Source organism: Salmo salar, chromosome ssa01 (genome assembly GCF_905237065.1).
Source record: "Salmo salar chromosome ssa01, Ssal_v3.1, whole genome shotgun sequence".
Classification (NCBI taxonomy): domain Eukaryota; kingdom Metazoa; phylum Chordata; class Actinopteri; order Salmoniformes; family Salmonidae; genus Salmo; species Salmo salar.
In genome coordinates, this window is record NC_059442.1 from 167,197,944 (window position 1) to 167,212,866 (window position 14,923).

General features: G+C 43.6%; 1 protein-coding gene across 2 annotated transcripts in view; it reads left to right on the top strand.

The window, feature by feature from the left end:
* LOC106572010 (ras-specific guanine nucleotide-releasing factor RalGPS1) overlaps positions 1-14,923 on the top strand; it is a 278,753-nt gene that overhangs the window by 79,240 nt on the left and 184,590 nt on the right. For both annotated transcript variants that reach the window (XM_014145707.2, XM_014145728.2), the window contains exons 3-4: positions 6,874-6,978; positions 7,291-7,341. In XM_014145707.2, the coding sequence (XP_014001182.1) occupies positions 6,874-6,978; positions 7,291-7,341 (156 nt within the window). The remainder of the gene's footprint in view (positions 1-6,873; positions 6,979-7,290; positions 7,342-14,923) is intronic.

The following is a 14,923-nucleotide window of genomic DNA, read 5'->3' on the forward strand; positions in this document are numbered from 1 at the left end:
GGACTGAGGGCTTGTAGGCCTGTTGTAAGGCGGGTCCTCAAAAGACATCACCGGCAACAACATTGCCTATGGGCCAAACCCACCGTCGCTGGACCAGACAGGACTGGCAAAAAGTGCTCTTCTCTGACGAGTCGCGGTTTTGTCTCACCAGGGGTGGTGGTCGGATTCACGTTTATCGTCGAAGGAATGAGCGTTACACCGAGGCTTGTGCTCTGGAGCGAGATGGAGGTGGAGGGTCCGTCATGGTCTTGGGCGGTGTGTCACAGCATCATCGGACTGAGCTTGTTGTCATTGCAGGCAATTTCAATGCTGTGCGTTACAGGGAAAACATCCTCCTCCCTCATGTGGGACCCTTCCTGCAGGCTCATCCTGACATGACCCTCCAGCATGACAATGCCACCAGCCATACTGCTCGTTCTGTGCGTGATTTCCTGCAAGACAGGAATGTCAGTGTTCTGCCATGGCCAGCGAAGAGCCCGGATCGCAATCCCATTGAGCACGTCTGGGACCTGTTGGATCGGAGGGTGAGGGCTAGGGCCAGGGCCATTCCTTCCAGAAATGTCCGGGAACTTGCAGGTGCCTTGGTGGAAGAGTGGGGTAACATCTTACAGCAAGAACTGGCAAATCTGGTGCAGTCCATGAGGAGGAGATGCACTGCAGTACTTAAAGCAGCTGGTGGCCACACCAGATACTGACTGACTTTTGATTTTGACCCCCAACTTTGTTCAGACACACATTATTCGATTTCTGTTAGTCACATGTCTGTGGAACTTGTTCAGGATATGTCTGTTGTTGAATCTGGTTATGTTCATACCAATATTTACACATAAGTTTGCTGAAAATAAACACAGTTGACAGTGAGAGGACATTTCTTTTTTTGCTGAGTTTAGATAGCAACCTGTCTGAAGCCTATTGACTTGATCTCACCATGGAGACGAAGCCTCCTTGAACTACACTACCAGTCAAAAGTTTGGACACACCTACTCATTCAAGGTGTTTTTCTTTATTTTTACTATTTTCAACATTGTAGAATAATAGTGAAGACATCAACACTATGAAATAAAACCATGTGGTAAACAAATCAAAATGTATTTTATATTCGAGATTCTTCAAAGTAGCCACCCTTTGCCTTGTTGACAACTTTGCACACGCTTGGCATTCTCTCAACCATTTTCATGAGGTAGTCACCTGGAATGCATTTCAATTAACAGGTGTGCGTTAAAAGTTTATTTGTGGAATTTCTTTACTAAATGCATTTCAGCCAATCAGTTGTGTTGTGACAAGGTAGGAGTTTTATACCGAAGATATCCCTATATGGTAAAAGAACAAGTCCATATTATGGCAAGAACAGCTCAAATAAGAAAAGAGAAGCGATAGTCTATTACTTTAAGACATGAAGGTCAGTCAATCTGGAAAATTACAAGTGCTTTGATTTCAAGTAAGTGCAGTCGCAAAAACCATTAAGCGTTATGGTGAAACTGGCTTTCATGAGGATCGCCACAGGAAAGGAAGACCCAGTTACCTCTGCTGCAGACGATAAGTACATTAGTTACCAACCTCAAACTGCAGCCCAAATAAATGCTTCAGAGTTCAAGTAACAGACACATCTCAACATCAACTCTTCAGAGGAGACTGTGTGAATCAGTCCTTCATGGTTGAATTGCTGCAAAGAAACCACTACTAAAGGACACCAATAAGAAGAAGAGACTTGCTTGGGCCAACAAACCGCCGTGTCCCTGAGATGCAGAGTAGGTGAACGGATGATCTCTGCATGTGTGGTCCCCACTGTGAAGCATGGAGGAGGAGGTGTGGGGGTGTTTTGCTGGTGACACTCTGATTTTATTTAGAATTCAAGGCACACTTAAAACCTGTTGAGGACAGACGTTCCGCTAGCGGAACCCCGTTCTGCCTGCGGAACCCCTAGCCAACAGCCAATGGCATCGCACGGCGCGAAATACAAAACCAACTAAAATACCACAATTCAATTTTCTCAAACAATCAACTATTTTACACCATTTTAAAGATAAGACTCTCGTTAATCTAACCACATTGTCCGATTTTCAAAAAGGCTTTACAGCGAAAGCAAAACATTACATTATATTAGGAGAGTACATAGACACAAATAACCACACAGCCATTTTCCAAGCAAGCATATATGTGTCATAAACCCAAATCACAGCTAAATGCAGCACTAACCTTTGATCTTCATCAGATGACACTCCTAGGACATTATGTTATACAATACATGCATGTTTTGTTCAATCAAGTTCATATTTATATAAAAAAACAGCTTTTTACATTAGCATGTGATGTTCAGAACTAGCATACCCACCGAAAACTTCTGGTGAATTTACTAAATTACTCATGATAAATGTTGACAAAATACATAACAATTATTTTAAGAATTATAGATGCAGAACTCCTTTATGCAAGCACTATGTCCGATTTTAAAATAGCTTTTCGGCGAAAGCACATTTTGCAATATTTTGAGTACATGGCTCGGCCATCACAGGCTAGCTAATTTGACACCCACCAAGTTTGGGGCTCACTAAACTCAGAATTACTATTAGAAAAATTGGATTACCTTTGCTGTTCTTTGTCAGAATGCACTCCCAGGACTTCTACTTCAACAACAAATGTTGTTTTGGTTCCAAATAATCCATAGTTATATCCAAATACCTCCGTTTTGTTCGTGCGTTCAGGTCACTATCCGAAGGGTGATGCGCGAGCGGATTTTGTGACAAAAAAATTCAAAATATTCCATTACCGTACTTAGAAGCATGTCAAACGCTGTTTAAAATAAATGTTTATGCTATTTTTCTCGTAAAATAGCGATAATATTCCAACCGGGCAACGTTGTATTCATTCAAAGGCTGAAAGAAAAAAATTGAGAATTCTCGTGACCGCGCATCTCCAGTCTCACTGTCCCCAGGCTGACCACTCACAAACAGAGCTGCTGTACTTTGCCCAGAGACAGCAGACACCCCATTCCACTTTCTGGTGGCTTTAGAGAACCAATGGAAGCCTTAGAAAGTGTCACGTTACAGCACAGATGCTGTAAAGTCGATAGAGATGCAACAGAAGGACAACAAATTGTCAGACAGGACACTTCCTGTATGGAATCTTCTCAGGTTTTGGCCTGCCATATGAGTTCTGTTTTAGAAACCTTAGTGTTTTAGTTTTAGAAACCTTAGTGTTTTCTATCCAAATCTACTAATTATATGCATATTCTAGTTTCTGGGCAGGAGTAGTAACCAGATTAAATCGGATACGTTTTTTTATCCGGCCGTGAAAATACTGCCCCCTATCCCAAAGAAGTTAACCAGCATGGCTACCACAGCATTCTGCAGCGATACGCCATCCCATCTGGTTTGCGCTTAGTGGGACTATAATTACACACCTCCAGGCTGTGTAAGGGCTATTTGACCAAGAAGGAGAGTGCTGCATCAGATGTCCACAATCACCCGACCTCAACCCAATTGAGATGGTTTGGGATGAGTTGGACCGTGGAGTGAATGAAAAGCAGCCAACAAGTGCTCAGCATATGTGGGAACTCCTTCAAGACTGTTGGAAATCATTCCAGGTGAAGCTGGTTGAGAGAAGGCCAAGAGTGTGTATAGCTGTCAAGGCAAAGGGTGGCTAAAATATATTTAGATTTTAACACTATTTTTTTGGTTACTACATGATTCCATATGTGTTATTTCATAGTTTTGATGTCTTCACTATTATTCTACAATGTAGAAAATAGTAAAAATAAAGAAAAACCTTTGAATGAGTAGGCGTGTCCAGACTTTTGACCGGTACTGTATATTGATAGAGGATGGGCAGGTCTTTCACCGGTCTTCCTCCTAACAATTCAGCTTTCAGCGTTGTGTAACGTATAAAGCTTTACCCTAGCCGTTACCTGAGCCGTTCCACTGGTTTATAAAGGACAAGAGGGCAGGGTTTCCCAAACCTCTCCAGTACCCTAGCCGTTCCACTGGTTTATAAAGGACAAGAGGGCAGGGTTTCCCAAACCTCTCCAGTACCCTAGCCGTTCCACTGGTTTATAAAGGACAAGAGGGCAGGGTTTCCCAAACCTCTCCAGTACCCTAGCCGTTCCACTGGTTTATAAAGGACAAGAGGGCAGGGTTTCCCAAACCTCTCCAGTACCCTAGCCGTTCCACTGGTTTATAAAGGACAAGAGGGCAGGGTTTCCCAAACCTCTCCAGTACCCTAGCCGTTCCACTGGTTTATAAAGGACAAGAGGGCAGGGTTTCCCAAACCTCTCCAGTACCCTAGCCGTTCCACTGGTTTATAAAGGACAAGAGGGCAGGGTTTCCCAAACCTCTCCAGTACCCTAGCCGTTCCACTGGTTTATAAAGGACAAGAGGGCAGGGTTTCCCAAACCTCTCCAGTACCCTAGCCGTTCCACTGGTTTATAAAGGACAAGAGGGCAGGGTTTCCCAAACCTCTCCAGTACCCTAGCCGTTCCACTGGTTTATAAAGGACAAGAGGGCAGGGTTTCCCAAACCTCTCCAGTACCCTAGCCGTTCCACTGGTTTATAAAGGACAAGAGGGCAGGGTTTCCCAAACCTCTCCAGTACCCTAGCCGTTCCACTGGTTTATAAAGGACAAGAGGGCAGGGTTTCCCAAACCTCTCCAGTACCCTAGCCGTTCCACTGGTTTATAAAGGACAAGAGGGCAGGGTTTCCCAAACCTCTCCAGTACCCTAGCCGTTCCACTGGTTTATAAAGGACAAGAGGGCAGGGTTTCCCAAACCTCTCCAGTACCCTAGCCGTTCCACTGGTTTATAAAGGACAAGAGGGCAGGGTTTCCCAAACCTCTCCAGTACCCTAGCCGTTCCACTGGTTTATAAAGGACAAGAGGGCAGGGTTTCCCAAACCTCTCCAGTACCCTAGCCGTTCCACTGGTTTATAAAGGACAAGAGGGCAGGGTTTCCCAAACCTCTCCAGTACCCTAGCCGTTCCACTGGTTTATAAAGGACAAGAGGGCAGGGTTTCCCAAACCTCTCCAGTACCCTAGCCGTTCCACTGGTTTATAAAGGACAAGAGGGCAGGGTTTCCCAAACCTCTCCAGTACCCTAGCCGTTCCACTGGTTTATAAAGGACAAGAGGGCAGGGTTTCCCAAACCTCTCCAGTACCCTAGCCGTTCCACTGGTTTATAAAGGACAAGAGGGCAGGGTTTCCCAAACCTCTCCAGTACCCTAGCCGTTCCACTGGTTTATAAAGGACAAGAGGGCAGGGTTTCCCAAACCTCTCCAGTACCCTAGCCGTTCCACTGGTTTATAAAGGACAAGAGGGCAGGGTTTCCCAAACCTCTCCAGTACCCTAGCCGTTCCACTGGTTTATAAAGGACAAGAGGGCAGGGTTTCCCAAACCTCTCCAGTACCCTAGCCGTTCCACTGGTTTATAAAGGACAAGAGGGCAGGGTTTCCCAAACCTCTCCAGTACCCTAGCCGTTCCACTGGTTTATAAAGGACAAGAGGGCAGGGTTTCCCAAACCTCTCCAGTACCCTAGCCGTTCCACTGGTTTATAAAGGACAAGAGGGCAGGGTTTCCCAAACCTCTCCAGTACCCTAGCCGTTCCACTGGTTTATAAAGGACAAGAGGGCAGGGTTTCCCAAACCTCTCTTTCAGTTTCCTAGCCGTTCCATTCATATGATCTATTCCAGATTAAGCACATTGGTCAACTTCATCAAGCCCTTGAGTAGTTGAATCAAGTAAGCTGACCGGATTAAACCCTTTTGGTTAGCATCATCTCATCTTTTAGGACAGTGTTTCTCAATTACTTGATTCCACTAATCAAATTAAATTGTATTTGTCACATGCGCCGAATACAACAGGTGTAGACCTTACAGTGAAATGCTCACTTACAAGCCAACAATGCAGTTTTAAGAAAAATACCTAAAGGAAAAATAAGAAATAAAAGTAACAAATAATTAAAGAGCAGCAGTAAAATAACAATAGCTAGACTATATACAGGTGGTACCGGTACAGAGTCAATGTGCGGGGGCACCGGTTAGTCGAGGTAATTTAGGTAATATATACACACATCTTGGTAGAGTTATTGAAGTGACTTAAGCATAGATAATAACAGAGTAAACAATCAACCCATCGTCGAGTCTTTAGTTCAGTCAGGTGTGTTTAGTGGCAAAAACCAAAATGTGCGCCCTCTTTGGGTCCCTAGGACGAGGATTGGTCAACACCGTTTTAAGGTGTTTCTCCTAAACATTTCCTTGTGCTTCCAGCGAGTTTCCACATAATTGGATGTATTCCAGAACTAGCACACCTGATTCAAATAAGGATGGGCTTAATAAGTTGATCATTTGAATCCAGTGACGTCACTCGCTCTGAGACTTTGAAGTAGTTCTTTCCTTTGGTATGCGCTTGTGGCGTGACGGGTAACGATGCTTCGTGGGAGGCAGTTGTTGATGTGTTCAGAGGGTGTCTGTTTTGAGCCCAGGTTGGGGTAAGAAGAGGGACGGAAGCAATACTGTTACGTTTGTACTTGAATACCTTAAATAACTGGCTGGGGGGGGTAATCGTGTTTTGGGAAACACTTCTATGGTATCTTGTAAATGTCCATTTGCAGATGGTGTGACTGTCGGGCTTGTTTGTTTCTCTGCTCTGCATTTACGCTTACTTTGTCTCTTCAGCGTATTTCTTTATCTAATATTGATCGTTGTATTTGTATCTGATTCATCACATCTCTGTATCTGTTGGATTTATGTATTTTGCTTTCGGCCCAGCTCCAATTGGTCAATCTTAAAATGAACACACAAGAAAATATTTTAGTCTGTCGAGTTAATTTCCATCCACCTCCTCACAACATGTACCAATCTATCTCTGGTGTTTTCTCTGGGAACTCAGGGAAGCAGCAGCTCGGACTCTCTGGATGGGCCGGGCTTGGACTTCTCCAAGAGTTACGACGCCGTTGTGTTTGACGTGCTGAAGGTGACGCCCGAGGAGTTTGCTGTGAGTACAACCAAAGATACCCGGAAGACATGCCTCGATGGAGATGTTAAATCACTGCATCGTTTAATTGATTAATTTAATATTCTGTTGAATGTGAAACTGGATACTCTTCTGGTTCCAAGAGCACCATTTAGGCCTTGTGATGTACAGCAGCTCTTTAACTGCACCAATTAGGACTGATAATGTATTATTTTCCTCTGTGGACGTCCTTCAAAGTAATCCACAGCCATTTACTCCTACCTAGACATGCATTACTCTTCTGTATATTGTGAGGTTGAATAGATTATTATTATTTTTTTCTTGTTATTTTAGGGGCAAATCACATTGATGGATGCTCCAGTATTCAAAGCGATACATCCAGAGGTAAGAGAAAGAACCAGGTTCCGTGTTATTGGAGAGGATGTTCAAAAAGACCAAAGCATACCTTGATTTAAAGACGTGTGTGTGTGTGTGTGTGTGTGTGTGTGTGTGTGTGTGTGTGTGTGTTCGTCCACAATGATATGCATGATTGAGTGGAACGGAGGTTCAGTTGTTGTAAATGAAAATGTCTGATCCAGACTGGTTTTACAGGTGTTCTGTTTCATGTCATTAATAAATAATGCTGGATGCTGCACTACCTAGCCATCTTGTATTTTCTTAGGGCCCCCAAAAAGGCTAGCGCCGGCTGGCTCTGACTGCATGTGTGGGGTATGGATGTGAGTACGTAGACCCACGAGCTACTGCGACCCCACGAGTTCAGATTTTGTGTGTCCCCCCCCCAACCCACCATCTGATTCCCATCCCTGGTCTAACTGAAGGTTCGATGTCATGTTGATGAGAAGCATCATATTATTACATTTCTTGCACTTGATGAGAGTCATATCAGGGGATTCACTGTGTATCACTGCATGACAGACACCCTCAAACCCCCCCCCCCTCCACTCCATTGACGCTGACGATACACTGTATTCCGTGTTGCAGCAAGTTATTTGACGTCTGTGTGATAGAAAAGAAAGACCAAGGCACTGGGCAATCAAACTATTACCCTTCAGCAGACATAATGTCAGAAGGGTGGAGTGGCAATGAAGATAACAACATGTATGTAGTCAATAGTTGGATTGGGGGTGAAAAAAAAACAACAAAAAAAAACACTAATTTGGAAACCAGTACATTTTCCAAACATGATTGTGTTCTGTTTTGCCAAGGGCAGATCTGAGAGAACTTCTCAATCCTGACCTTGCGCAACAAGTTCCCTTCGTATGTCTGTGAAAATCCAGAAAAGGCTCAGTCTACGTGAGAAGACCCTGGAGTGCACCAAGGTTCCAGGCAGCCGTAAACGTCTGAAGTGTAAAGTGCATGACGGCACTGGGTATCGTTAATGAGTAACAGTCACCAATGTGAAAAAAAGAGCCTAGTTTCACTAATCAAATCCTTTGTTCCCATCCAACTCTTCTCCTCTGAGCAGGCCTTTTTTTTAAAGAGGAGTGCAGAGGTTTATGCCGTTCTCATGAGTGAAGGCGGGGCCTTTTAATTGGAGCCAGTGCCTTGGTTATGCTCAAGATGCTAGAATCGCTGACAACTCCTCCAGTGAGATTCAAACACCTGCTCTTTGCCAATACGTAAATATTCAAAGACAAACATATTAAAACCATCATAATGGTGAAATGAATACTACATTGTTTATTTGGACGTGGACAATGTACAACAACAAAGCATACATACAGTGGGGGTGAAAAAAGTATTTGATCCCCTGCTGATTTTGTATGTTTGCCCACTTACAAAGAAATGATCAGGCCATAATTTTAATGGTAGGTTTATTTGAACAGTGAGAGACAGAAAAACGCATGTCAAAAATGTTAAAATTATTTGCATTTTAATGAGGGAAATAAGTATTTGACCCCTCTGCAAAACATGACTTAGTACTTGGTGGCAAAACCCTTGTTGACAATCAGAGGTCAGACGTTTCTTGTAGTTGGCCACCAAGTTTGCACACATCTCAGGAGGGATTTTGTCCCACTCCTCTTTGCAGATCCTCTCAAAGTCATTAAGGTTTCGAGGCTGATGTTTGGCAACTCGAACCTTCAGCTCCCTCCACAGATTTTCTATGGGATTAAGGTCTGGAGACTGGCTAGGCCACTCCAAGACCTTAATGTGCTTCTTCTTGAGCCACTCCTTTGTTGCCTTGGCCGTGTGTTTTGGGTCATTGTCATGCTGGAATACCCATCCACGACCCATTTTCAATGCCCTGGCTGAGGGAAGGAGGTTCTCACCCAAGATTTGACAGTACATGGCCTCGTCAAATGATGCGGTGAAGTTGTCCTGTCCCCTTAGCAGAAAAACACCCCCAAAGCATAATGTTTCCACCTCCATGTTTGACGGTGGAGATGGTGTTCTTGGGGTTATAGGCAGCATTCCTCCTCCTCCAAACACGGCGAGTTGAGTTGATGCCAAAGAGCTCCATTTTGGTCTCATCTAACCACAACACTTTCACCAGTTGTCCTCTGAATCATTCAGATGTTCATTGGCAAACTTCAGACGGGTATGTATATGTTTTCTTGAGCAGGGGGACCTTGCGGGCGCTGCAGGATTTCAGTCCTTCACGGCGTAGTGTGTTACCAATTGTGTTCTTGGTGACAATGGTCCCAGCTGCCTTGAGATCATTGACAAGATCCTCCCGTGTAGTTCTGGGCTGATTCCTCACCGTTCTCATGATCATTGCAACCCCACGAGGTGAGATCTTGCATGGAGCCCCAGGCTGAGGGATATTGACCGTTCTTTTGTGTTTCTTCCATTTGCGAATAATCGCACCAAATGTTGTCACCTTCTCACCAAGCTGCTTGGCGATGGTCTTGTAGCCCATTCCAGCCTTGTGTAGGTCTACAATCTTGTCCCTGACATCCTTGGAGAGCGCTTTGATCTTGGCCATGGTGGAGAGTTTGGAATCTGATTGATTGATTGCTTCTGTGGACAGGTGTCTTTTATACAGGTAACAAGCTGAGATTAGGAGCACTCCCTTTAAGAGTGTGCTCCTAATCTCAGCTCGTTACCTGTATAAAAGACACCTGGGAGCCAGAAATCTTTCTGATTGAGAGGGGGTCAAATACTTATTTCCCTCATTAAAATGCAAATCAATTTATATCATTTTTGACATGTGTTTTTCTGGATATTTATGTTGTTATTCTGTCTCACTGTTCAAATAAACCTACCATTAAAATTATAGACTGATCCTTTCTTTATCAGTGGGCAAACGTACAAAATCAGCAGGGGATCAAATACTTTTTTCCCCCACTGTAGAGGTGCACCTAATTTACTGTACATCTGCAGTCCGGTGAGCATAGAAACATCTACAAAAGGACCTTCAAAATAGACCGTAGACGTGACAACATTTTTTTTTTTTTTTTTTTTACCACTTCAGTACTCCTAATATTAAAACTATGCAAGTTACAGTCTGTGTTTTTAAGGGCCCCTGATTGAAATGTTATCCATTTCAGTGCCGCTTGTAGTGTGGATTCCACTTGACCGGGATAGCAGTAGGATGTGTACAGCTGCTCAGTACCCGCCATTTAGCTGTTTAGATGGAATAATCGCCTCACTCCTTTCTGAAGTGTCTAAAACTATATACACTGCTAAAAAAAATAAAGGGAACACTAAAATAACACATCCTAGATCTGAATGAATGAAATAATCTTATGAAATACTTTTTTCTTTACATAGTTGAATGTGCTGACAACAAAATCACACAAAAATAATCAATGGAAATCCAATTTATCAACCCATGGAGGTCTGGATTTGGAGTCACACTCAAAATTAAAGTGGAAAACCATACTACAGGCTGATCCAACTTTGATGTAATGTCCTTAAAACAAGTCAAAATGAGGCTCAGTAGTGTGTGTGGCCTCCACGTGCCTGTATGACCTCCCTACAAAGCCTGGGCATGCTCCTAATGAGGTGGCGGATGGTCTCCTGAGGGATCTCCTCCCAGACCTGGACTAAAGCATCCGCCAACTCCTGGACAGTCTGTGGTGCAACGTGGCGTTGGTGGATGGAGCGAGACTTGATGTCCCAGATGTGCTCAATTGGATTCAGGTCTGGGGAACGGGCGGGCCAGTCCAGAGCATCAATGCCTTCCTCTTGCAGGAACTGCTGACACACTCCAGCCACATGAGGTCTAGCATTGTCTTGCATTAGGTGGAACCCAGGGCCAACCGCTCCAGCATATGGTCTCACAAGGGGTCTGAGGATCTCATCTCGGTACCTAATGGCAGTCAGGCTACCTCTGGCGAGCACATGGAGGGCTGTGCGGCCCCCCCCAAAGAAATGCCACCCCACACCATGACTGACCCACCGCCAAACCGGTCATGCTGGAGGATGTTGCAGGCAGCAGAACGTTCTCCACGGCGTCTCCAGACTCTGTCACGTCTGTCACATGTGCTCAGTGTGAACCTGCTTTCATCTGTGAAGAGCACAGGGCGCCAGTGGCGAATTTGCCAATCTTGGTGTTCTCTGGCAAATGCCAAACGTCCTGCACGGTGTTGGGCTGTAAGCGCAACCCCCACCTGTGGACGTCGGGCCCTCATACCACCCTCATGGAGTCTGTTTCTGACCGTTTGAGCAGACACATGCACATTTGTGGCCTGCTGGAGGTCATTTTGCAGGGCTCTGGCAGTGCTTCTCCTGCTCCTCCTTGCACAAAGGCGGAGGTAGCGGTCCTGCTGCTGGGTTGTTGCCCTCCTACGGCCTCCTCCACGTCTCCTGATGTACTGGCCTGTCTCCTGGTAGCGCCTCCATGCTCTGGACACTACGCTGACAGACACAGCAAACCTTCTTGCCACAGCTCGCATTGATGTGCCATACTGGATGAGCTGCACTACCTGAGCCACTTGTGTGGGTTGTAGACTCCGTCTCATGCTACCACTAGAGTGAAAGCACCGCCAGCATTCAAAAGTGACCAAAACATCAGCCAGGAAGCATAGGAACTGAGAAGTGGTCTGTGGTCCCCACCTGCAGAACCACTCCTTTATTGGGGGTGTCTTGCTAATTGCCTATAATTTCCACCTGTTGTCTATTCCATTTGCACAACAGCATGTGAAATTTATTGTCAATCAGTGTTGCTTCCTAAGTGGACAGTTTGATTTCACAGAAGTGTGATTGACTTGGAGTTACATTGTGTTGTTTAAGTGTTCCCTTTATTTTTTTGAGCAGTGTATTTTTTTAAATTTGAGCTGCGGTCAATGCAGAGTGTGACTCTGCATATCAACAAGACATGATTCTATTTTCTCCAACTCCTTGACAACTGTCTACTTTTATAACATCAGTTATTTGGAAAGAAAGTAGAGATTCCTTGGTGTAGACGAAAAATATAGTGGCCTGGCAATGTTTAACAGACTACCTGGCAGCATTTCACAGATTACGTTTGTACGCTGTTTGGAGGAACAAAATGACATGTCAGGGTCAGTTGATATCTGTAGATCGTGTACAAATGAGAACGGGTCAAATGCAATTATGGCAATTATATAAACACACAGTTAAGACTTTAAACCTCCCTGATGATTTTTGGCCTTGTGAACAAGAATCTAAATCCCACGTTTGGGAGAAACGTGGCAAGGGACCTTAACACGTATTCTGCTCCAAAGAATCTCAACAGTTTGCCGTCCAATTAAGGATGATATTTAACACTGGAAAAATCTGGTAATTAAAGGGTATCAATTTCCCAGCAGCCTAAACTCTTAACAAGCCTGACTATTCTAACACCATAATAGGTACCAGACACCCTTGGGTTTCTCTATCTGAAATGAAAAAAATTGACTTAGTAGCCTAGCTCAAACACAGATTTGAACTAAAATAAGATTATATGAACTTAATAAATGTTAGCAAAGTCCTTACTTGAGTGAAAATGAACTCCACTCGCTGACTACTGCCCTCCTAATGGTTGTTTTTTGTTGATGGTTTTAATTGTAGTCACCTTATAAACTACCTCAGCCCGAGGGACTGTTAATACACTTTTGGCCCTAAAAATTATTTAAGCTGTAAAATTATGCCTTGGTTCAAATAATTAGTTGCTGTAAACCATTGCAGCCCGCTATCATTTTTTCCTATGGGGTAATGGATTGGAATAGGTATGTCTGTGGACCCCAGGAAGAGTATTCTGCTGCTTCAGCAACAGCTAATGGGGATCCTAATAAAATACTAAATGCATTTGTTTTGTTCTTCCAGAATGTAGATATGTACATATACTGTAGGTAGGAGTAAACTAGACAACGGGATAGATAATAGACAGTAACAGCAGTATACTGTAGGTAGGGGTAAAGGATAGATAATAGACAGTAACAGCAGTATACTGTAGGTAGGGGTAAAGGATAGATAATAGACAGTAACAGCAGTATACTGTAGGTAGGGGTAAAGGATAGATAATAGACAGTAACAGCAGTATACTGTAGGTAGGGGTAAAGGATAGATAATAGACAGTAACAGCAGTATACTGTAGGTAGGGGTAAAGGATAGATAATAGACAGTAACAGCAGTATACTGTAGGTAGGGGTAAAGGATAGATAATAGACACTAACAGCAGTATACTGTAGGTAGGGGTAAAGGATAGATAATAGACAGTAACAGCAGTATACTGTAGGTAGGGGGATAGATAATAGACAGTAGCAGCAGTATACTGTAGGTAGGGGTAAAGGATAGATACTAGACACTAACAGCAGTGTACTGTAGGTAGGGGTAAAGTGACTAGGCAACAGGATAGATAATAGACAGTAACAGCAGTATACTGTAGGTAGGGGTAAAGGATAGATAATAGACACTAACAGCAGTGTACTGTAGGTAGGGGTAAAGTGACTAGGCAACAGGATAGATAATAGACAGTAACAGCAGTATACTGTATGTAGGGGTAAAGGATAGATAATAGACAGTAACAGCAGTATACTGTAGGTAGGGGTAAAGGATAGATAATAGACAGTAACAGCAGTATACTGTAGGTAGGGGTAAAGGATAGATAATAGACAGTAGCAGCAGTATACTGTAGGTAGGGGTAAAGGATAGATAATAGACAGTAACAGCAGTATACTGTAGGTAGGGGTAAAGGATAGATAGTAGACAGTAGCAGCAGTATACTATAGGTAGGGGTAAAGGATAGATAATAGACAGTAGCAGCAGTATACTGTAGGTAGGGGGTAAAGGATAGATAATAGACAGTAACAGCAGTATACTGTAGGTAGGGGTAAAGGATAGATAATAGACAGTAACAGCAGCATACTGTAGGTAGGAGTAAACTAGGCAACAGGATAGATAATAGACAGTAACAGCAGTATACTGTAGGTAGGGGGTAAAGGATAGATAATAGACAGTAACAGCAGTAGGTAGGGGGATAGATAATAGACAGTGACAGCAGTATACTGTAGGTAGGGGTAAAGGATAGATAATAGACAGTAACAGCAGTATACTGTAGGTAGGAGTAAAGGATAGATAATAGACAGTAACAGCAGTATACTGTAGGTAGGGGTAAAGGATAGATAATAGACAGTAACAGCAGTATACTGTAGGTAGGGGTAAAGGATAGATAATAGACAGTAACAGCAGTATACTGCAGGTAGGGGTAAAGGATAGATAATAGACAGTAACAGCAGTATACTATAGGTAGGGGGTAAAGGATAGATAATAGACAGTAACAGCAGCATACTGTAGGTAGGGGTAAAGTGACTAGGCAACAGGATAGATAATAGACAGTAACAGCAGTATACTGTAGGTAGGGGTAAAGAATAGATAATAGACAGTAACAGCAGTATACTATAGGTAGGGGGTAAAGGATAGATAATAGACAGTAACAGCAGCATACTGTAGGTAGGGGTAAAGTGACTAGGCAACAGGATAGATAATAGACAGTAACAGCAGTGTATGTGATGAGTCAAAAGAGTTGATGTAGATAGCTATTTGTTTAACTATTTAACTAACTCTTTAGCAGTCGTAT